Source organism: Lutjanus erythropterus, chromosome 8 (assembly GCF_056507025.1).
Source record: "Lutjanus erythropterus isolate fLutEry1 chromosome 8, fLutEry1.hap2, whole genome shotgun sequence".
In the NCBI taxonomy this organism is placed as follows: domain Eukaryota; kingdom Metazoa; phylum Chordata; class Actinopteri; order Lutjaniformes; family Lutjanidae; genus Lutjanus; species Lutjanus erythropterus.
The window spans coordinates 28,980,290-29,003,350 of record NC_139324.1 but is presented as its reverse complement, the minus strand read 5'-3'; the positions used below and the strand labels follow the sequence as shown (position 1 = coordinate 29,003,350).

The window sequence follows — 23,061 nt, the reverse complement described above, 5'->3', positions numbered from 1 at the left end:
TTATTTGCATTTCAGAGTTAATATGAAGCAGCTTTCTTGTGTTGCGTGTTTAGCTAAATCTGTCAAGTAAACCACAGAGGATTCAGCAGTCTGACCCGACCCTGCGTTTGGCAGATTCGTGTACCCCCCTATCTTTCTGGCTAATCCTCTTGGGCGAGGCTGCTGGTCACATATGACCCTCCGACAGCAGAGAAGAGGTGATGAGTTGTTAAATCTGAGAGCAGCTGATCACTGTGTATTTTTAGAAAGCAGAGGGTTCATGAACATGTCCAAAAGCCATAAATAGATTGTGTTCATTGCCACAAAAATACTCCCAGTCGAGTCTGAGGCTATTCTGGGACACCAAACCTACTTTAACACACTGAAGGTGCCTCATTTGTCCTACGCAATTATATTACTACACCGGTATGTGTTAGCCTGCGTTAGCTCCAGTATATTTTTAACTCATGAATTTTCCTTTGGTCACCAAGGGCAGTAGAACAAGCTAGAAACACAACATTGACATAATACCTTATAAAGCTGTAACAGCTAATGGTTGCTAACATTTAATAAGAGCAAATGTGTTAACAAACATTCACATCCAACAGACAAGGAGCAACGTTAACATTAATTTGGAGTTGTATTTCTGTCTGTATGATTAATAGAAGCATGGATTAAAGCTGGGTGAAGTCATAAAACCCATTGGTTCCCAACTTAGGGTCTGGGCACCCCTTACGGGGCCACCAGAAATCACAGGGGGTCCCCAAGACTTTGTCTGCTCAGAGTTCCTCAAAATCAGATTTGCAGACATTGACTAAAATCCCAATTTCAGGGTTAGTACACCTTTTCTTAAAGTACAATATCCGTATCGCAGAACCAGAACCAAATCGCAAGTTTTTGAAAAAGGAATGTTGTATAAGAAAACAGCATTATAATGAGATACTGTAGTGCTGCAGAGATGACCTGGACTAAAAATCTTGTTCTCTAGATGAAATGAAACAACTAAAAATGAGAACCGTAAAGCATAAATGATCATTCCCACTGATTATATCACATATCGCGATATCAATTTCCATCACTGTAATTGCAATGCAACTTTTTTTTTACCATATCCCTGATCAATTCATAGTGATGTAACGCCCACTGATGGTATACTGACTACCCACATTTTGATAGTCTCTTATAAATGTATTGTGAATACACATCACAGTGGTATTTAGACATAAAGACTGACAGCCGGTGTGTGTGTGTAGATGTGAAAGGAGGGCGGGGATTGCGAGACACACAGACAGAGCGTCCCCGTAACCATAGCGACTCCCACGCTGCCTCCCTGAGCGGCGTGCCTGCACCATGGAATCTCATGCTTTTCATTTTGGCGCACATGCTAACCATGGATGAACTACTGAGAAACAGGTGAGAGCAGCCACACAGCCTGTGTCATTGTCTTTATCTGTAAAATACATCCCAAACATGAAAAATTTAATGGCAGGAGCTAGGCCTTTACACCTGGGCAGGGCCACAGCTGGTCATTATATGTGCAGCTGAAACAGGTGGATAAATCTGTAGCACGTGCAGTGCAGCGAAATGTAGTACAAGATCATCAGTGATGACGCACTTTATTTATAGAGCGAGTGGTAGCCTTCAGATTCAAGTTGATGCCTGTTCCTCCCCTCGCTTTTTTCCCCCCTTCAGATCCACACACACTGATCTCATACATGTGGCAAGTTGAATCTGGAAAAGGGCAAGCATTTAAAAAAAGAAAAGAGCAAAAAGATTTTTTTCTGTCTAGAAAACCTCCAGTGCCCTTTCTTGCTCTTCTTCCGATGAAGAAATACTCTCCAGTTCTGATATAACTGATGTTATCGCAGTATCTACGCTAAACTCTTAAGGAGCCGCCAGCGAGACGAGTCGCTTCCATGGACACTTCTCGCTGTCGTCACATCTAAAACCACACCCGTAGCTGCCAGACGTCTCTCCTAGGACAATTGTTGGTGTGGACACAAACAGATAATTTTGATGCCTGGCAAGATGGATTCCTGCGTGATCTCACAAATCCAGCTGCCTTGCAAGGTAACTCATACATTTCCTGTCTGGAATCCAAAAGATGGAGAACTTTAATCCATGTAAATAACCTTTCTCACTCATCCAGGTCACTCTTTGTGGACAGCAGCTGACAGTTACAATCATATCACAAATTGAACATGAGCAAAAACTTGAAATGCAACATGTGAATAAATAATAAGTTTCTTTCCATGAACCAAACATTTACTTTTGTCTGCCATGTTTAAACAACTCAGAAGCCGTGTACAAAATTTCCACTGACTATCCAAGTTGTTCCGACTTGAGGGGGTGTTCACATGAATTTTCCCAGTCGGAAACTCATTTTTTACCATTATTCCAACATCACAGGAATCCAGGATTAATTCTCTGTGGATTTTTGTCACAAAAAGTAACCTCACTCACATTGTCTTTTGATTCATTAATATAAGCTCAAACAAATGTAAGAATATAACATTTAAGGCCCTTTAACGTGAGTTACATGACATAAAAAATAAGATCTTTGGCTTACCATTGGTGAAGCTTTCTGCTTCTGGTGTGGCTGAATGAAGTTTTGGTACAGTTGCATCCCGTACTGAAACACAAACACATGTCAGCATTTTAAATTCCAACCCCAAATATTTATTACATCCTCTCTCTTTTTTACTCTTTAAATACTTTCAGTAACCCTGTAGTGTAGTGATGACAAAGATCAGATACAAATAAACCACCGTCTGTTTTGTGCTTTACTGTATATTATTTATAGAACTAGCAGGAGAATGACTAATGCTCCAAACTTTATCCAGCAAATATCCAGACAATGAACACATGCTGCTTCTATAAAGAGTGGGAACGCTAATCCAGCATCACTCAATAGTTTCTGGTGACCTCCTCCCAAAAGCTAAATCTGATTCTAGCACTGACTCAGCGTTCCTGCTCTTAGACACCACTCGCAGTTAGTGATCGGCGAGCCAACCTTTAACAAGCGCATGGCTGTGATCCAGCAGGTCCTGGTCTGCTCATCATCGGCACAAAACAGCTTCAAGTCCCGCGCTGAGCTGCACTTCGTGGACTGGTGAGAAAGGAGTTACAAAGAGACGAGAGGAGTTCAGCATGCTGGGAATCAATACTCTGCTTGTGCTCGTTTTCTGTACGGTTTCGGCATTTCTAGAAAGTGACGGCACCTTGACACAGAGGCCGTAATCCGTAGGTGCTCCGTGTAGCTTTTTGGCTGACAACACTGTGTAGACATCACTGTCACTAAAGTCTGCAATGAACTGAAGATGCCTTGGTTCCTGTGAAACAAAGAAAGCTCATAATAAAACAAAACTATAGTAAAGATTATAGACTTTCATGCAGCATCAATTAAAGTTTCCAGTCAAGTTTTCACATCTGTAAATCTGTTGCATGTGAAGTATTCACATCTTTTACTTAAAGCTACTACAGGGTAGTTTCAATCTTGTGTGGATTTTGGAGGCTCAGTGGACCAAAGTGGTCTTTTTCTTTTTTTACCACCATAACCACAAAATCATCAAAAACAAAATTATTTAAAGAAGAATCTCCTGCTTCTTTTGTATTTGCTAATGTAATATTAAGTGAAAGTACAAAAGTATTAACATAAAAATATGCTTCATATACCACAACTGAAAGAACTCATTATGCGAGTGGCCAGTTTTAAAGTCTTGTGTATAATATTACTGGATTATAATTAGTGAGGCATTAAAATTTCTTTCATGTTGCAGCTGGTAAAGGTGTAATAATGATTTCTTTTTGTATCAATAATCCAGTTCTGAAAAGTAACTAGTAACTAAATGTAGTGGAGTAAAAAGTACAATATTAGCTTCCAAAATGTAGTGTAGTAGAAGTATAAAGTAGCATACTTAAGGACAGTACTACTGTCCAGGTTACTTTTTGTGTGTGATGTGTTCACTAATGTGAGTTTCATAACACAAAATGAATAATGCACAAGAAAGTAATTTTTAGAAACAAATAGGACATGCTTCTATTAGAAAATTTTAAAAAGTGTGGATAAATGGACCCTATATTTGAATTTGAATCAAACCACACTTAGGCTTGTTTGCACCAACAAGGATTCTTTTTTTTTAAACTTTATATTATGTTGCACTGAAATTTAAATTAGCTTTTGTTAACTCGTGGGCTAGCAAACACTTCCTTACTAGTTAGGGTTAGGGGCAGCAAGCATCTCCATATTGATACAACTTTAATTACTTTTGATTTAAATCAATACACTTTATTTAATTGTGACACAGAGCTTTGCTTAATTTTAAACCCTGATAAGAACTATTCCTAATTAATCTCTGTTGGTGTAACCCAGTCTTACAGTCTAATCTTTTGGAAAGAAGGAACATAATAGCTCATTTAGGACAAAGGTGGAGCTCACGTAAATTTAAACAATGCATATTTATCAATATATAGCGGTCTTATCAGTCATTCTGGGTGTAGTTAACCTATAAATGCAATGAAAGAGATAAGGATAAAATTAAACATATTGATAGGGGCTGTGCTGAGACAGTATCAACAGCCACATTGTGCTAAAGATAAATTTCCAAGGAAAAAAAAAAGGCACAAAGACAACCATTGTTCTGCTTTCACGTCACGCGCCGTTCCCACTTCCTTATATAAAGTCATGCCACAGCCGTTACTGTCTGCGCTGATTGACTGGCAACGTGTTTGACCAAGACCACAGATGAACGGCAAACCCGCGAGGGTGGAAGTGGGTGCGATACCGAAAGCCTTCCTGCTCTCGACAACAAAAGGTCTACTGTTGTAGGAAATGAAAGCAGTTGAGAGAGAAGTGGTTGTGTTGGCGTGGCTGGTGCCTAGGTGTAAGCTTCACTTGTCATCAGCTTTGAGAGTACTGTTTCTGCCTGGCTGCTGTGCCAGCTGACCTAAGGAAAATCAGGCTCAACCTGTTCCACTGCCCTCTTACAACATGAGTGAGATACGTAAAGAGGATGAACTGGTGACCCCGTCGTAGGATTTTCCAATTGGTGCCATGCATTTTTTAAATCCCGGATGTTTACTGTGTAAACTAAGGACAATGTGTATTTAATTCAAGAAAGGAAAAAGCATGACAGACCAGTGCAATTACTCAATACCTCAATATATGGCTGCGTACAACAGTTTTAGTAGTATGGAACAAATAACCCATGGAGTAATCTGCTTTTGATACATTTTGTAGATGGGTGATTTTACTTTACTGACCTTGGATGTTCCCTTGTTGGAGAAATAGAGCCCTGACCTCCGGAGCACAAAGTAAAACTTCTTCCAGGACTTCCTGCTATGCTCTTTGGCGTGGAGGTGTCCATGTATCTCTGGACAGGTGCTGGAGTTGAGAAAGGTCTGTGTTGGGTAGAGAAATATTTGTCCATAGATGGGTGTGTACAGTAGATTTTTAAAGGACAGAGGGACTCACAATTGGCACCCAAGGGCAAACAGAGTGCACTGTAAACACAGAGAACTTGATACCTGTATGAGCTGAGAGTGATCCACCATCCCATTGGTTTCCGTGGATATGGAGACCATGTGATCTGGGAAAAAGTCCTACCAGTATGAAAGCAACATCAGTTACTACGACACTCCTTAAACTCCTCATCACAAACAGTGGTGGGAATACAGGTGTGCTGGTTCAAGAAGGCAACATGAAAACTGAAGTTTACCAAACTACATCCTGCTTCACAATGAAAAGATTAAGTCTATTTTCAAGTAGTTCAGCATCATCCAAACTGTGTCATGAGTCTGGCATCTCGTTTCGTTACAGAGTTACGTCCAAACTGATGGTGAGTAAAGTGTAGGTGTGTTTGATTTACGAACTAGGACAGGCAATTCCTCACTTAGGCAGCCCGAGGACGCATTTTAAGGAGTGGATACAGACATTTATGAGGTGGAATCTCAACTAATCTCACAACTAATTTTAATGAAATAGCAGGTGATTGTCATTAAATGACAATTGTGGCAAAGGGGAAGAGGCTGTGCCACACTGTATGGCAAAAAATGTTATGAAAATACTATGAATCTGTAGTTTGTAAGCTGGGATGCTGTGTAAAATGTAAATAAAAATAGAATGCATTGATTTGCAAATACTTTTCAAGTTGTATTCAATTACATACATACACAGAGACAAGATATTTAATGTTCCAACAGCTGAAAGCTCAAAAACATCTGTTTGTAACATTCAGAAGGTAAACAGGTTGATCAGTAACAGGTGACTGTATCGTGGTTGGGTATTAAAAGGGTACTTTCGAAAGGCTCAGTTGTTCACGGCGAGCGTGGGGTTGAGGTTCAGCACTTTGAGAACTGCATGGACAAACAGTCCAACAGTTTAAGAACATTTCTCAACACGACTGAAGGAATTTAGGGATTTCACCATCTACTATCCATTATATAATTAAAATATTCAGAGACTCCAGAGAAATCAGTGCAAGTATGGCCAACTGTCACATCTGTAAAGGTCCCACTGATGGAGGTTTTGGAGCGACATATGCTGCCATCCAGAGACAACCCTGTTTATTTCAGCAAGACACATTCTGCATGTGTTATAGCAGCACGGCTTCATAGTTAAAGAGTTCAGGTACTAGACTGACCTGCCTGCAGTCCAAACCTGTCTCCCACTGAAAATACATGGTGCATTATGAAGAACAAAATACAACAACAGAGACTCTGGACTGAAGTCGTATATCAAGCAAGAATAAGAAAGTATTTCACTTTCAAAACATCAACAATTAGTGTCCTCAGTTCACAAACACTTATTGAGTTTTGTTAAAAGAAAATGTGATGTAACACATTCAGGACGAGTCTATATTTACAAAAAACAATTAGTTTGAACATGAAATATGTTGTCTTTGTACTGTATTCAATTGAATAAAGGTTGAAAATTATTTGCAAATTATTGGATTCTGTTTTTATTTACATTTTACACATTGCGTCCTAACTTTTTTGGAACTGAGGTTGTAGTTAAACTACCACCCAACTGCTGCAAATTGTAGTTTGACTAGTAACTGAACTACATGTAGTTAACTATACCCCAACACTTCACATCACCATATGCAAAGAACAGTTTCACCACAAACTCACCAGGGGTTTCCTGAAGAATTCATATTTAGCATAATTCTTCCTGAAATACAGCCGGCTGTCCGTGTCCATTCCCCAGCCTGACAACACCTCCATGACAGACTCATGGTCTTCAATGGTTCTCTCTGGTGAGGTCGAGAGGAGAGAAAATGAACGACAGGTTGGCCTGTTATTCACTGCTCTTTGGATAAAAGATGAAGCCTGAACAGAGTCAGCTGTAAGTCTGAAGTTCTTAAAATCACAATGCAATGACGTCTACAAAAGATTTTCTGACAAGAGTTGCACTGCTGTAGTTGGAGGCACAGAGTTTGATTATTAACCTTATATCAATGTGTAACCTCTGGATGAGAGTGTGTTTCTCAAGTCAAGCAGCACAACGTCGATATTAATCATTTCCTAAAAGCTAAAATGATTGTTTAATTAATGGAAAACTTTGTTGTTCAGCCGGCCATGTGAAGCAGCATTGAACAACAATCTATGAACATGAACAAAACAGAGCAAAGAAGTCATCAGACAACAAGTAACTGGTCTGAATTTACACGGCTGATTAAATCATTCTGGAAAACGACACGTGCCAGACTTTGTAAATTATTCAATTGAATGAGCATTTATAGATGTGCCCTTTACTAATGAAATCTGAGAGCAAAAAAAATCAAACTACAGTCTATGTTAGGAGTACTTGATTTGCCTGGAAGCCATGTTTAAAAAATGAGGAGAGGTCAGAGGCCAGTTAATAAACAAACACTAATTATAAACGTTATGAGATAGAATAAATATACCTCAAAAGCCCTATTACTCATCTTTTTTTTATTCTCTATTTTTAAAGTAAGTAACTCATTAACTTTTTAACTCATATTTATTATTAATAACTAAATTTGATGCAAGGACTGACAGATGAATCAGACATTTTACTGCATTTAATACCTGCAGCTGCATTTTAACTGTAAATGCTTTGGTAACATTTGAAGGAGTTTAGTCAAAAATAAACAGCTCACTGAAATGTTGAAGTGATTCGTAAATATAAACCATAAATATAAATTCCTCCTACCAGGAACAGAATAAATGGCATATTTAAACTCTTATTTTTCCTCCCCTGCGTTGCTCAGCGTCTGACCCTACTGCACTTGAGAGACATATCTGTCCCTTTCCTCTGGGAAAACCAGCGTGAATCAGTTTATCAATTATTTTCCTTTTGAATTAGAAAATGGTTAGAGGGCCACAAAGTGAGAATCCCTGGTCTACATCCTAAATACTGTCAAAGCATACATCTCCAAATACTAAAAAAAACTTTTCTGAATTAAGAAAAAGCCCCTTGAGCTCACATATGTAGTGTTGATTAAAAAAAACAAAACACTGATGACTGGAACAGAACAGACGGATGAATTATGTAAAGTGTGCAACAGTGTGAAAATGCACAGATATATCATTGACAAATATGTGTATTTTCACTGTTTGTTTCATAACAACTGTATTAAGTGTCATTCACACACAATTATTGAGTGCAAATGGAGGTAATGTGCTTTTTAATGTACAAATACTTATGTCACATGTTGAATAAATGGTTAAAACTAACAGCAAATTATTTGATAATGTGCATCAGTCCAAATTTTCTTTAAAAGTATCTAAAGCATGTTTTTTCTGTAATGAAACCAAACTACCTCACTTGCAAATTGGTGCATGGAAGAAAGAATATCTGTCAGATTAATATCTGATGGTGCTTCAAATTAAAATTGATCACAGCAGCAGCAGGTTACATTGCTTTGAAATACAAACCTCACAACAACTTCTTATAGTCCACAAAAAAGCCAAGCAGAAGTAGAGTTAACAATATACAACTAGAGAAAATCTACTGTGTGTAACCCAGTGTGGAAAACATAATGACAAGAGAGGATGAGAAATAGTATTCTATGCAAGGAAGATCTATAATTGATGTCTCACGGTGATTAAGACACGATCAGCTCCCAACATATGTGACTCATATCTCACATGTGACTGGGAAATTAATTGGAAACAGAGGACAGCACTCTGTTCCACTCACACATATATGTACACTTTATCCCACCCCGCGACCTACACCACCCCTCCCATTAAAACCACACAGACCTCGCCCAGAGGACTAACATTACCATCACGTGCTTAATACCAGTACATACAACAAGGGTGTCAAAATCAAATGTGCTCAATGTATATTTTGACAAACGGCATTTAACCTGACCTGCTGCTGTGCATTATCATTTAATTCTTCATTACATTGTGTGACAATTACAATTTGAATTGCTGAAGAGAAATCTGAAATGTGTGCAAGGATTCAGAGGTGTGAAATCAAAGCCACAAATGATTTTTAACCATGCAATTTGATTTATGGATTGAAATGATACGTTAAAAAAGGTTAATTTTGCTAAACATTCACTGCAAAAAAAAAAAAAAGACAACAAGACAACAATGATATAAAATTTAATTTAAATAAAAATGAAAGGAAATGAAGAAAACAAAATCTTACCTATTCCCAAATGGGAGAGGTGTTCAAAGAGAGTCCAGCTGTGGTCATCAATGCAGTGGTTCTTCAAGACAAACAGCTGGCATATGTCCCGTGCAGTGATGTCACTGGGAACCTCTACTGCTCTGCTGGTGTTATCTTCATTATAAACTTTGATTACCTGCAACAGAAGCACCGAATCAACGACCACTTCAACCTTTCAGCATATACTTTCATACTTCACTTAGTTCGAGCAGAGTGTTGTTTTTGCCTTGATGCAATGAACAGCGCTAAAAGTATCAGAGAAATTAATCAGTTTGACCCACTTACACCGTTTAGGCTGCCCCCGTTTTCTATTGCAGCCACAAAATATTCAGAAAACGAAGAGTTGATGAAAGTGCGACAAAAGTACAGAACAATGTGCAAAGCCTGTTCCAGGATGCAAAGAACAAAGCTTGCGAAGAAAACCGTCCAGTAATCTTGCGAAAAACCACATGGAGACATCAAACACTGAACAAATTAATCCATCTGAGAGAAGAACTTACCCTGCTGTGTGAAGCCAAGCAGGGCTCTGAGTTTGGGCAAGCTCTGTAGCCGATGCACGGCTGAGTACACAGCATTGCGAAAGAGAGCTTTTTGTGAGAAACATAAAAACACGCATCAGACAGCACAGCGAGCGTCAGCTGGGAAGCAACGAGCCGCTTACTCTCCCTCCCTCTCTCCTGCTCTGTGCTGCAGTGGAGCTGAAAGGAGGCAATTAGACCAAACTGCCTCTTAGCACGGGGCTGTCCTGACTCCACATATCTGTATCGCTGGGGCTTGATACCAAATCACCTGCGAGCTTTCTCCACCACTAAGTGTCAAGAGAGATAGTGACTGAGACAGATTATGTGCACGTCTCGTATCGCCTTCTAAGATCTGAGCCATGAATTATCTCAATTTTAATCTCTTATGCACAAAATTAATCTATAATTTCTCCCTTGTGGTGCAACACTATAGTAACGATACATAGTTATAATGTATTCATGCATAACTTCATGCATGAAAAAGCATGAATTCACTCATGCAGTACTATCAGTAATGTACAAGGATTTATATTACGCTGTCTCATGTATGACTTGATGCAGGAATAACGCATCAAACTCAATGATGGATAGATATCAGCTACCCGAAAGAAGAGAAGCCACCCACTTTTTGGACGGCTCTAGCTTTGGACGTGAATTTCCTGTTCATTCCCTCCACTGACGCCTCAGAAGATCCTTATATAAAGAGTTTTATGTCTGAAACAAAGCCAACCATTCATGAGTTGAACTATGTCTGACATTTGATTTGCAGCCAAAAAAAAAAAAAAAGATCTGAAAACTGAAAAAAGGCAAAGGCACAAGACTGTGTACATAATTATTTTAAGAATGAAGGAACTACTCATCCCATGAACCATTGCAAATAATAGTGCATCTTGTAATATATTGTAGTTTGCATTGTGTGTGTATATACATTATATTTATTGTTGCATAACAACATTATTAGTACAATTCATGTTAGTTAATGTTAGCTACCTAGCTAGCCAGCCTGCGAGTGGAACTACCCTTTTTGGGTGCGGTAAATGTTCCATGGTAACCACAAGCTCCACCAATCACAGACGCCGCTGTCACACTTAAAGATTGTGTAGTGCTTCTTCATGACATCGCAATTAAAACATGTTTTTCTTTAAACAAATTAGCTAACTATTATAAGCATCCAGCAACTCACTTGCTCAGATCAAGGTGAGATCCACAGGTGATGTTACACTTTGTGTTACTGCACCAAATGACTTCATTTATCATAAAAGAATTTGGGGAAAAACAAGAGAATGGCACTAACTGCATACCGTGCTGTTGAGCCAAACTAAATAACCACAGGGGAAACTCCGTCACTGCGACAGTCCGATAAGAAACATTACCTCAAAAGTCACCTATGCCTGAATGACGAAACAAATGCACAAAACCAGCAGTGTTACGTATTGCATGTCTGAAAAGGGCTGCAGGGTTAGAGAGAGACACATATAAGGCTCTGACCCCTCTATTCACACTCACACACCCATGGACAGCAGAGCATAATGCCCTGCAAGAGTCCAAAGAGTAATTACAAAGGTTCTGGTTAAATGTAATGCTAGTTGGGTCAAGTCAAGTCTAGAGCTGACAGAGGCAGGTGCAGGGTGTCGGGGGTAAATAAAGACCAAATGAGAGTCTCTTTTCTCTCAATGAGTTCTATTAGTAGTTTAAAGCCGATTCCTTTTGCGGAGAGAAAGGAGGTCAGAGCTCCCCAACAGGGCTGAGGTTTGAGTCCTCAAGGAGCCATCAGCGAATGGGCGCCTCCAGCCATGACATCACCTCTCAGCGTAAACCATTTAGTGTTTAATCAGCCCGCAAGGAGCCGTACAAGACGAGCATCTTTGTTTGTGGATGTCTAACAAAGACGAGGGCCTACATTAAACAGATTACTCCGGCAGCCACTGTTTCAATAACACTGCGGGTTAATTATCTAAACCAGACAAAGACAACAGCTGAGAACTTGACACCACAGTGCAAAATCAAATTCAATTAAAATAAATAAACGCTAGATTTTTTAATTTTTTTTTTTTCTAAAGGTGTGTGTTTGCTGCTCTGCTGTTGATAGCTGCGTCTAGTCTGGGCAACAGTGAAGTTGCTGTGAGGAAGTGGCTTCCTGAGAGACGGCCAAATCAAATCATTCAGGCATCACATTTCACCAGGAACAGGGCTGGGTTTGTCAGACGATGAGGAAACCTTTGTGGAACATTAGCATTACAGATGTTCTTTGTGTTTGCATGACTTAGAACAGACAACTGAAAACATTAAAGTTAGTCCTGTGCAAAATTTAGTTGGAATAAAATAATTCTTCAGCGATTCCCTTGAGTGGAAATTCAGATTTTACAGAGGTACAAAGACAGAAATAAGTACAGATAAAAAAGAAGTACAGAAAATAATTAGTAGGTAAGTAGGTCTGTCACAATAAACGCAATTTTTAAATACTGTGTTACTGACAAGCTAAACTTGGCTTGACTTGTAAAATTATCTTTTGAATTGACAAACATCATATGTGCGATTCATGGCACTATTCAAACAGAATCAATGGTGGCCCATCAGAAGGGGAGTGGCTTCACCTCTCTTTATAAAGACATATGGCATCTCTCAGAGAGCTACTGTGGGTGCTCTGCCAGTCAGAGCAGCTTCTACGCCCTGCTGAGACCAAAATTAAACTTCTGTTGGCATCATACTAAATGCAACACATCAACAGGAACACACCATCTCAGCACCATGCTGGGGTGGGGGGTTGCAGCAGGAACCAGTGAAATGCTGCAGACTGCTACATTCCCAAACACAAAGCAATACTTATCTTTTTTTTTTTATTATATGGCTTTGTTAATACTTGATCCTGATTGGTAAATTACAGCATTTTCCAGTCTGTTATGTTTGAATAGCAGATGGTTGCTGTGAATAACAGACCACTGCTATGGACACAGTCCTGATTATAGACTCTGGAGGACTCACTGTTTTTTTTAGTAAGTATCCATGTAATAAGCAGGATAATGTACAGTTAGCAGGTCATTACAGGGTTTTCCCTGGATGACTGATTTGTGAGACAAAGGTGGCAAAGGCTGGAGAACACGCATGACCTGCACAATGTACACAAATGTTTAAGTGCCAGAATGACGATTTGACATATACAAGTGTCCATAGGGATTTAAATTTTACACCAAGATCAAACTAAGAGATACAAAACAAAGACTGTGACAAATAATATTATTTTTTATGTTGAGTCCTGTGCCAAAATAAACAGCCAGTTAGTGGTTGTGCAATCTTTCTGTGCACATTTCACTCCCCTGGTTTCATTTTTTGATAACAGACAAGTCAAGAATCATAAGGAAAAGAGCATTATAATGTGACCATAGAGGTGAGTAAAAAAAACCAAACAAACTGAGTTTTAATTTTAAAATATTGTAAAATAGAAGAAGCAATAAAAAGAGGTGTGTTTTATTTGTCCAGCGTAGGAGGCCTTATGATGCATGGTATTCATTTAGAGTTACTGGGTCACAAGCTATTGAAAAAAAATTATTTTCTATTGAAATATTTATGTAAAATAAGTTAATTACATTGAAAACAGGTGTGAGTTAGATATATTGTCCCTTGCATATTTACAGAAAAGTAAAAAAAAAAACTAAATAACAGTTAAGTTTAAATATTTAACACACTGTTAATAAATCATGTCCATGTAAATGCACATAATGGAGAGAGAGATGGAGTCAGCTCGGGCCATGCAGGAGTGTGGGAAGTGTCCTGATGTGACACACGGTCCTTGTGATGACGTCCATGACGTAAACTTATTTTCCGGTAAATGCTTTATCACCGGGTTAAACGCTGCTGCAGAAGGTGGACATCAAAGCCACACATGCTGTTTTCCTGTGTGAATTTCCTGAGTGCTGTCTCCATGGTTACTGTGTTAGTATTGTTTTTTTTTTTTTTTCGTGACATTTGCATAATTATTACGAATTATTTGATATTTAATAGTGGCTGTTTGGCCTAAGGCACCAAAATGATGTTCACGTGGTTCGCTGCCAAAAGCTATTTAAAAGCGAAGCACAGCACCGAGGAGAGATTAATTCTGCTCGGCAGGTTGTTTTAGATTCACTAATTAACTTTGTTGATGCCTGAGTCATGCAGAAATGTAACAGATGCTGTTTCCAAACATACAAAATAGTCCCTGCTGAATCACAAAGAAAAGATATCTATAATCTTATATAAATCACCATTTGGTTCATTCAATCGTGCGTCATATGAAGTGGCATCCTGTGTTTGAAGTATGATGGTGTACAACCTTTTCATTGATGTGAATCACAGCGGCAACAAATCAAAAGAGACACTTGATCTTATACTCATCTTACATCTCAGGCAAGCACTTATACCACACAGAGATATATAATATACAGTGCGTTATATACTGTTTATAATATCAGCAGATCAGTCAAATAATTACAAGTACAGAACTATAATTACATTGGCTTCTCCAAGAAAACCCCTCTATAATTATGCATCATTTTTCACATCAGGTAATTGAAAACATTGACTGGAAGGTGCTGTTAATCATTGGTTAAGAGTTTCTAATGAACGGCCAGGCGAGGCAGCGTGCTGCATGAACGCCCGATGTCTTTATCGGCGAACACAGAGCTGCATTCATCAGCGAGTAACCCTGATCCAAAAGTACACCTGCTTTCACCTGGAAAGCATTCATGTCCGCCCACGTCATGTCAACGGAGTACACCTTTTATGTTGCAACATGCAAAAATAAAGAATGTCACCAGGAGAGTTACGACATACGCGCTCTGTTAAATTAATGTTAGAGGGCAAAAGTTAAACTCGCTTCAGGTGTTCGACTACAAACAAGTTTTTTCAGTCTCGGTTGCAGACAATTGTGCTTGTTACAGCATTAACAAAAAAGTCAGCTGTACATACTCTGATTATGTAAGTGGAACAGAGCCATCTGAGCCATTTGTTCAATGTTTTATTTCATTTTTTCAATCACCTTATTGAAAAAGTTGACATTGCGATATTTAAGCATACACAGAAACCTGTGTAAACCATATATTATATATCATTTAAAAGCAGATGTGTTTCTGTGAGCTTTTCCTTTCTGCATACATTTCTACACCTGATTTGCAGGCTGCTAGCTTGCAAGAGGCTGTGTGTCGCGAACTGCAGTAAAAACATGTCCAAACAATGCTCCAAAAACATGATTAACACCAACATATGACACACGTCTTAACTGGAAAATTCTACAGTCAGAATACGGCCTAATGCAGAATATTCTAGTGTAGTCATTCCCAAACTTTAATCTAAACAAATATGAAAATCTAGTAGTAACATTAGCGTAGTAGTAGTTGTTGTTGTAGTAGTGGCATCACTATATTTGTTGTAAATATTTACACATGTAACAGTGAGAGAGCAGCCTGTTTGCTTAGTTTTATACTAGCGAGGTTGGTTGTGTTTTATGTTTTTTAAATTAAAGGTAGTTTAAAGATCACCACCCAGATAAAATCTGCTGAATGGTTGAATCCAGACAGCTTTCAGCAGCGGTGACACCGTCAACATCAAGTTATTTTCACACCTCTCACGTAAAAACCCTAGTATCATCAGTTTACCAACGATGGCAGAGAAAGCCAAAATTTTAGCCTCCTCTAACTTGAACAGACACTTAAATCTGCTGTCTAATTGCTGAAACCTGCTGGTGCTACAATGATATTTGAGAGTTGTTAAAAATAATCTCATAATCCTACATTTGGGCCAGTAATTGTTTTTGGTTTTTTTTAACAGGAATGAAAAACATAAATAAATAAGAATATTGTAAATGTGTCATGACCAAGAATAAAGTGGGAAAAACAAAACTGTTAGTGCCTACAATAGACAAATAATGAAATGTTTCTTATCTTCGCCTTTTTTCTGATACTTATCAGCCGGTATACACTGCAGACTTAGGTATACTAATATATATTTAATAAACTGAAATTGAACAATATCTGCACACCAATTTATCAGTTATGCTCTACTGCTACAGCATGCAAACGCAGCTACATTCAACATGGTTTGATGCCAACAGAGTGTTGATTTGTGGAGCTGCATCTCAGGGTTGAGGGGTAACGCAGGGGGCAGAACAACAGAACATAATGTGCTATGATAGAAAGGTCTTCCACTGGAAAAACCTAAAAAAGAAAAAGAAAAACTGGACACCGGCAGAGTAAATCCAGACACAGAGTATGCAGCACTACATATAGTCCTGTTAAACATAACTCCTCTATTAGACCTTCTTATCTCAAGGACAGGACGGTGTGAGCCATTTTGCCAATTAGACTGCTCTGGTTTAACCTTGAACTGCACTCCCACAGCTGCAGCTCTATCACTGAGTGCTGGTGAGGAGGTGGCCTCCAGCCGGGTCTATCTCACACGCCATTGAGAAACGTCCTCCCGGCTCCTCACCGGAACAACGCCGAAAAAAAAACCACTGACAGTCTCAACCTCGTTTAGAACTTCTAGTGTCATGACTGAACCATGTGTTATTCACGTCTTTACCATCGACATCGCCCGATGCATTTTTAGTGGGTTACGGCTGATGTCTCCCAAAATAAGCTGCTCCGGGTGCTGAACCACTTGCCAGGATACCATTTGCTTTGCAGAGCGTTCAGCGCACCAATGACGAGATGAATTACAACAGCAGACAAACGTTATCAAGCTTCACAGATAAGCACGCTGGAAAGCTAGTTGCTACTTCACACAGTGAGCATGAGCTGATGGCCTCATTTTTATTCTGCAGAGTTTGTTTTGATTGGATTTGCTCAACATGTTTCACTCAGAGATAAGATAGGAAAGATAGCTGAGGTGTGGCCTGATGAATATTTAAAATTATTATTAGAACGCTGCAGCTGTGTCTCTTTATAACAGCATAATCATATCATACTATCTATACTTGGTTCACAAGGAGGTGCCGTATTTGTCACACACATCTACACTTCATTATCGGCGGCAAGTTGCCAGATGGTTTACATTCCAGGTTCCCCGTCCGTAACAAGTTTTGTACATTTCCCTCAAGTGATACCTGAAAATCGATTAATCAGTCATAATTAAGATACAATACACAACGTTTTTCCAACTTTTTTCTCATTGTCTCCTTTTCTCATTTGGCGTTTAAGTTTTCTTATTCAACACATGCCTCTGCCAAACAAAACAATGTCGAATGCTGTGCAATTTGTGCATTTGCAGACCGGTGGTTCTCAAATAGAGGTCCGGGGACCCCAGGGGTCCATGGTCATCAGCCACAGGGTCCGTGAAAACTCCCCAGATTCATCTATTTAAACAATATTAAAGATATACATTTATTTTATAAAAGGTTTCAAAGTTCGACAAACAATATTTAAAGTTTTAAATCTAAAGAAAGTCCACAGATTACATTCTAATCTATAACTCTTATTAAATATATTAATCTTCCTCCCGCTGGTTAAGGTATGTGCTGTATGCACTGAGAGTGAAACACACTCTGGATGTGTGTTTGTATCTTATGAGTATTCTGTGTTGACATGGTGCAGATGTTTTTCATACATATTTAATATATTTTTAATACATTTCTCTTGTGTTGTTTGTTCACGTAATAAGTAGAAGTGTGAAAAAAATAATAGGGTACATCATTATTCCACTAGACATACATTAGAGGTATATTTTCTATCATGTAAGGAATCCTTGACTGAGAAAAAAACTAAGAACCTCTTTTCTGGACTATCAATTAATACATTTTAATCAGTTAAATTCTTTACAGCAATTAATCAAGTAATGATTAATCATTAAGACCCGTGGTAACAAGTGATTTCATTGTTAGTATGATATAAAAGTTAACAGCCTCATGTCAAAGTTAACAGTCAAAGAAAAACATCATTAGATAGAAAGTAAGAATCTATAAATACATACGAAATAACGGGGCAGTTTTGAACAAGAACAGGTGTGAATTTAGATGATATTTTTGTTGATCAACAAGTGCTTGTCAACATGAAGGACTCAGAGAAATCACACAACCAACACTCCAATCAGGTTTTTACCTAACTGCAAGAGCTGCAATGATTAATACATTTTTTAATAAAACTATTTCAATAATCAATTAAACCTTGTTTGTATTTTTAAGAGAAAAAGTCAAAATTCTTTTCTTGCAAATATTTTCTGGTTTCTTGATTCCTCTATGACAGTAAACTGAATATCTTTGGGTTGTGGACAAAATAAGACATTTGAGGACGTTACCTTGGGCTTTAGGAAACACTTTTTCACCATTTTCTGACATTTTCTAGATCAAACAACTCATCTATTAATCAAGAAAATAATCATTATCACAGCCCTACATGTTTCCTTTCTTTTTTCAGAGGTTTATGCTGCTTAAGCAGATTTCCTAAAAGTGAAAAACACATTGTACATTTATACAGTCCAGCTACTTTCTGAGTTTAATACACCATATTTGGCCAATATGTTGCATTTGTAACAAAGATTAAATCCAAGACTGCGCCTTTTCATGAACTCAGTGAAAATTCAGTTCAAACAAGTAAAAACAGCACAGGCAACTTATTATGAACAGAATGAACATCTTCAGAAAGTTGTACACAAAGTGAGCTTTTACAGAGTCCTCACATGAGCTTGGATCTCATCCAGCTGCAGCAAAACAAAAAAACAAATCTAGAACGACTGCAAATAGAAAACAGCACTTTACAAATAGAGAGGAAAATGTTAAGATGTTGAGATTCCTACCCGCTTCTGCAGACAAAGCGGTGTGATGGCTGGCAAGGTGACTCTTCTCGCATGGAAATTCATGCTTCTGCCTCAGGCGCACAATTAACTATATCCGTAAAATATCCCAAAATATCCGTACATAGTAACTGAAAATAAGGATGTTTAAATTTTAGTTCTAGAGATGATTAATATATAGAGGAGTAATTAATACAGAGAAGCTTTCTTCTATACGATAACTTATGGCTTTCAGAGCTATAGAAAACTGTTACAGTGGCATCCTTCACAATAAAAGTGTGAGAAACCAAGTCATGTTGCCTCCCCACAACACAAACTCCTCCTTTGTCCTTGGGAATGTAAAAGCTTTTTATTCTCTCCCCTCTTGCTAAGGCTGTTCCACTAAACAACACTGAAAAAAGAAAGTTTTTCTCATGGCGGACAGAGTTACAAAATACGAGGCCTAAAAAAGCTCAAATACTTGGAAGTTCTGCCTGGCGATAATGTGAAAAGCCACAGCAGAGGAGCTGAAGATTTCCCAGACAGCGTGCGAATCCGATTGTTTTTGCCTGCCTTGAAACCAGACGACACTATGGGGCTATTTTTAGTCTCAGACATAGAATACGTCTCTTTAAACAAACATTCATCCATGAAAATGTTGTATTAATGTTGTACACTGTGTGCGTGCTGATGTTGGACATTATCAAAAAGAGATCGTTAAACAATCCACAGTTGTAATAACCGTTTAGATAACGAACGCTACAGAGTGCACTGGGGGAAACAGGTTGTATTCCTGCACCACAGTTTGCATTTGCCTGCAACCACATTTCATTCTATTTCCTCATCTTTATCTTATTTTTAGAGGTAACTGCATCAGTGGTAATAGCACGTCTGGTATAGTGTCTACTTGTTGCTCTCATACACTCACACACACAAATAAATTATTTATTTTTAGTTTGTTTTTTGAAGCTCAGTTAATTGTTGCAGTTACACATTAAAACCACTTTACTCACTTTATTATTTTTCTTTTGAGTTGGCACAACCCAATGTTTTGTTGTTGTTTTTTCTGACGTGGTGCACAATGGAAAAAAAACATCACTGAGATAAACTTTAGGCCTGTGCTGTAGTATTACTTTTCTTTCTTCTGCTCTCTAGTGTGCAGTTTATTTAATTAATATTAGTATGTGCTATATAGAGGCTAGAAGTACAGGTAATGTCAGGATTTATAATTTTGTTTTATTTTCTTCTATTGTATGTGTAAACATGCTTCATACAGGGGAGGAACTAACCAATTACAGCTCCTCAAATTACTGTAACTGAGTAATTTTTTGGGGTACATGTACTTGTATAGTATTTTTATGGAGTTTTTTTTTTCAAATCTGTAATAATTATGTTAGGGGTCAGCAACCTGCGGTTCTGGAGCCACATGCAGCTCTTTTGCCCTCCTCCAGTGTCTCCATGTGGTTTGACAAAATGTTATATGTAAATAAATAACAGAAGTTCTTTTTTCAACATTTTAATTTTCATTCATTGTTGTAGGTCTATACAAAATTGTGATGACCCCGGTGGCTTGGATTCTCACTTTAGTAGCCACAGATGCCAGGTTCTGGCCCCTGCACTATGCAAAATCAATAATTGAGTACTGAGTACAATTTTAATCAATAATCCAAAATTTTAATCTGAATTTTTGCAGCCAAAATTACTATCTAATTGCAAAGAACCAGTGAAAACCATGACAAGTGTTGGGCAAATGAAATAAGTTACTTTACTTATTTCTTGGTGTCAAAAGTAATAAGTGATTATTACTCATTGTATAACTTTTGAACCATGTTGGTGGCCTTGTTGTGCTCCAGAATAGAACTGCTGATCAAGTGAACTGTTCACACTGTGGTGGAAACAAAGTCTTCCTTTCTGAGTTTGGCCTTCAAATTAGATCCCGTCACCACAGACTCTGTCTTAAGGAGCAAAACAAACTCAAAAAGATGACTTTCAACTGTGGAAAGTACGTCTCTCTCTCTCGCTCTCCCTAATCCTCCAGCCTTCATTTAGGCATTTTTGGCTGCAGCAGACGTGAGCAAAGAGTAACTCAGTAACTCAAATTTACTGGAAATAGTAACTGTGATATACTCTCTTGGAAAGTGTAAACTTTACACAACTCGTTCTTGGAAAACATAGTAATATTACTGAGTAATATATTACTGACACGACAGACAGACAAAGAAACAAGCCAGAAAAATGGAATTGAAAATTGTATCAAATAAACATTTTTCAAGGTATTATATCAAAGTTAGAAATTTCAGTACCGTGACAACACTGGATGTACTGTAAGTTTGTGTCAATATATTTAGAAAACACTTTGGCGTCACAGTATCTTAATATGGTCGGGCTATTTAAGCCCTTAGAGAGAAATAAAGAGACGTCCAAAATAGCTCCGACTCCCACAGCCACAATTCACAGCCCACATCTGTTCTTCTGTAAGACCAGACAAAGAGGCCTTGTGAATATCAGTGTGCCATCTTTACAGGACAAGCCTCAGTCTTCACCATTAGAGTGTTAAAACACTGAGAGCTCAAATAAAAGACAGTTTAGGTATAGTTAAACATTATACAACGCATCTTAAATGTCCAGTGTTTCTACATGGAGCTCTTCTAGAGTCGTCATTACAGAAATTACAGTGAGCGAGAGTACGCGAGGGTGCTGGGGCGAAAGATACCAGATGCTGTGGAGGGCAGAGACCATTTCAATAAAGCTGTTAATGCATTTATAAGAAAGAAACAGTCGCAGACCACAAGGAGCCACAAAGACCACACACACGCAGACTCATTCAGCTCTGCTACGGCAATACTGCTCTCTACGTCTGGTTCATTTTAAGACAATGTGTCGTTTATGCATTTTTATGCAATAGTTCATATATTAAGCTAGGATTAGCTGGTTTTACTCAGGTGTTATTCAGTGTTGTAATGTGTGTATGGTAGTGTATCATTCTTTATTTTAAAATGTATTGTAATACTGCAAATAATCCAAATTTTTACTAAATGCATCTGTAATCTGTAATCTTTTTTCTGCAACTGTTTACATTTTTTTTGTATCCTAATTACATAATCCCGTTACATGTAATCCGTTACTCCGTCAGCCCGTATATCATCATTATATTTTACTTCACAGCATTGAATGCGCAACTGTGGCACCAATCACTGTCCTCTCTTTCAACTCATGAGAACAGACAGGAAAAGAGGAACCTCCCACAGCAGGCTTCATGTTTATCTGGAAACACAGTACACTGACTTGTGAGAGCACAGACAAGCAGACGCTGCTAGTTATCACACAGCTAAAATGAATTGGAATTAATGGAGCCAGAATGATAACAGAGTCTCCACAGCTCCCATAACAAAGCCAGCTCCAGACACATTGTCCTTGACCAGCGTTGATTCAATCAAGACCCCTTGCAGGCTCTGTCAAAGTAACAAGAGAGGTGCAGCGGTGCGTAAATGCAGGTATGCAGTGTATACCCACCTCCGGGCAGGGGGATGCACAGTATACCTATCTAAAAACAGCCAGAGATATATATCAGCAGTGCCCATCTTGCAGAGCAAGGACACAGTCAGTCATGTAACAATCTTATCTACTGAAGACTTTTTGTTCCCTGAATTTAGTCTTTGAAGACCTGCCTCCTCCAGAGCGACGGGTAAACCCTAAAACGGGAAGAGTTGAAGTCTTTAAGATATACTGGATAGATGCTACTCATATCTGACACAAATACTCTTGACTTTACCAGTTCATGTCAGACTTCTTTAACAGTTTAACCTCTGAAGGTTGCTGTTTACACATGACCCAGCTCTGCAGCTCTCATCCCACATTAGTGTTGGACAAATTCATTTCAAAATATAATGTATTACATATGGCTAGTTATTGTAAGTAACAGGGACGTACATTGGCAAGAATCTGGAGCGATCATATGAATCACAATACAGGGGTTACAATTCAATATATTACAATATGTTGCAATACTGTAAACAAGCTGATATATTGCTTTTGTGGAACTAATTTTAGGCAAACTATCATAGTATAATGAACACACCATCATATGCATAAAATCTGAGTTAAAAGCCCTTTATACAATCAGAACAGTGAAGACAGATAACACTGGTATTTATTGGTGCAACAAAAAATTAAGTA

The 23,061-nt window shown here is 38.3% G+C and overlaps 1 protein-coding gene across 1 annotated transcript in view; it reads right to left on the bottom strand.

Moving 5' to 3' along the window:
• Window positions 1-23,061, bottom strand: part of grb14 (growth factor receptor-bound protein 14) — a 46,934-nt gene that overhangs the window by 4,949 nt on the left and 18,924 nt on the right. Inside the window, exons 4-10 of the mRNA XM_084724092.1 lie at window positions 9,608-9,764; window positions 7,111-7,232; window positions 5,506-5,580; window positions 5,242-5,379; window positions 3,201-3,311; window positions 2,993-3,088; window positions 2,549-2,611 (exon numbers count right to left, since the gene is read on the bottom strand). Of these exons, the coding sequence (XP_084580218.1) occupies window positions 2,549-2,611; window positions 2,993-3,088; window positions 3,201-3,311; window positions 5,242-5,379; window positions 5,506-5,580; window positions 7,111-7,232; window positions 9,608-9,764 (762 nt within the window). The remainder of the gene's footprint in view (window positions 1-2,548; window positions 2,612-2,992; window positions 3,089-3,200; window positions 3,312-5,241; window positions 5,380-5,505; window positions 5,581-7,110; window positions 7,233-9,607; window positions 9,765-23,061) is intronic.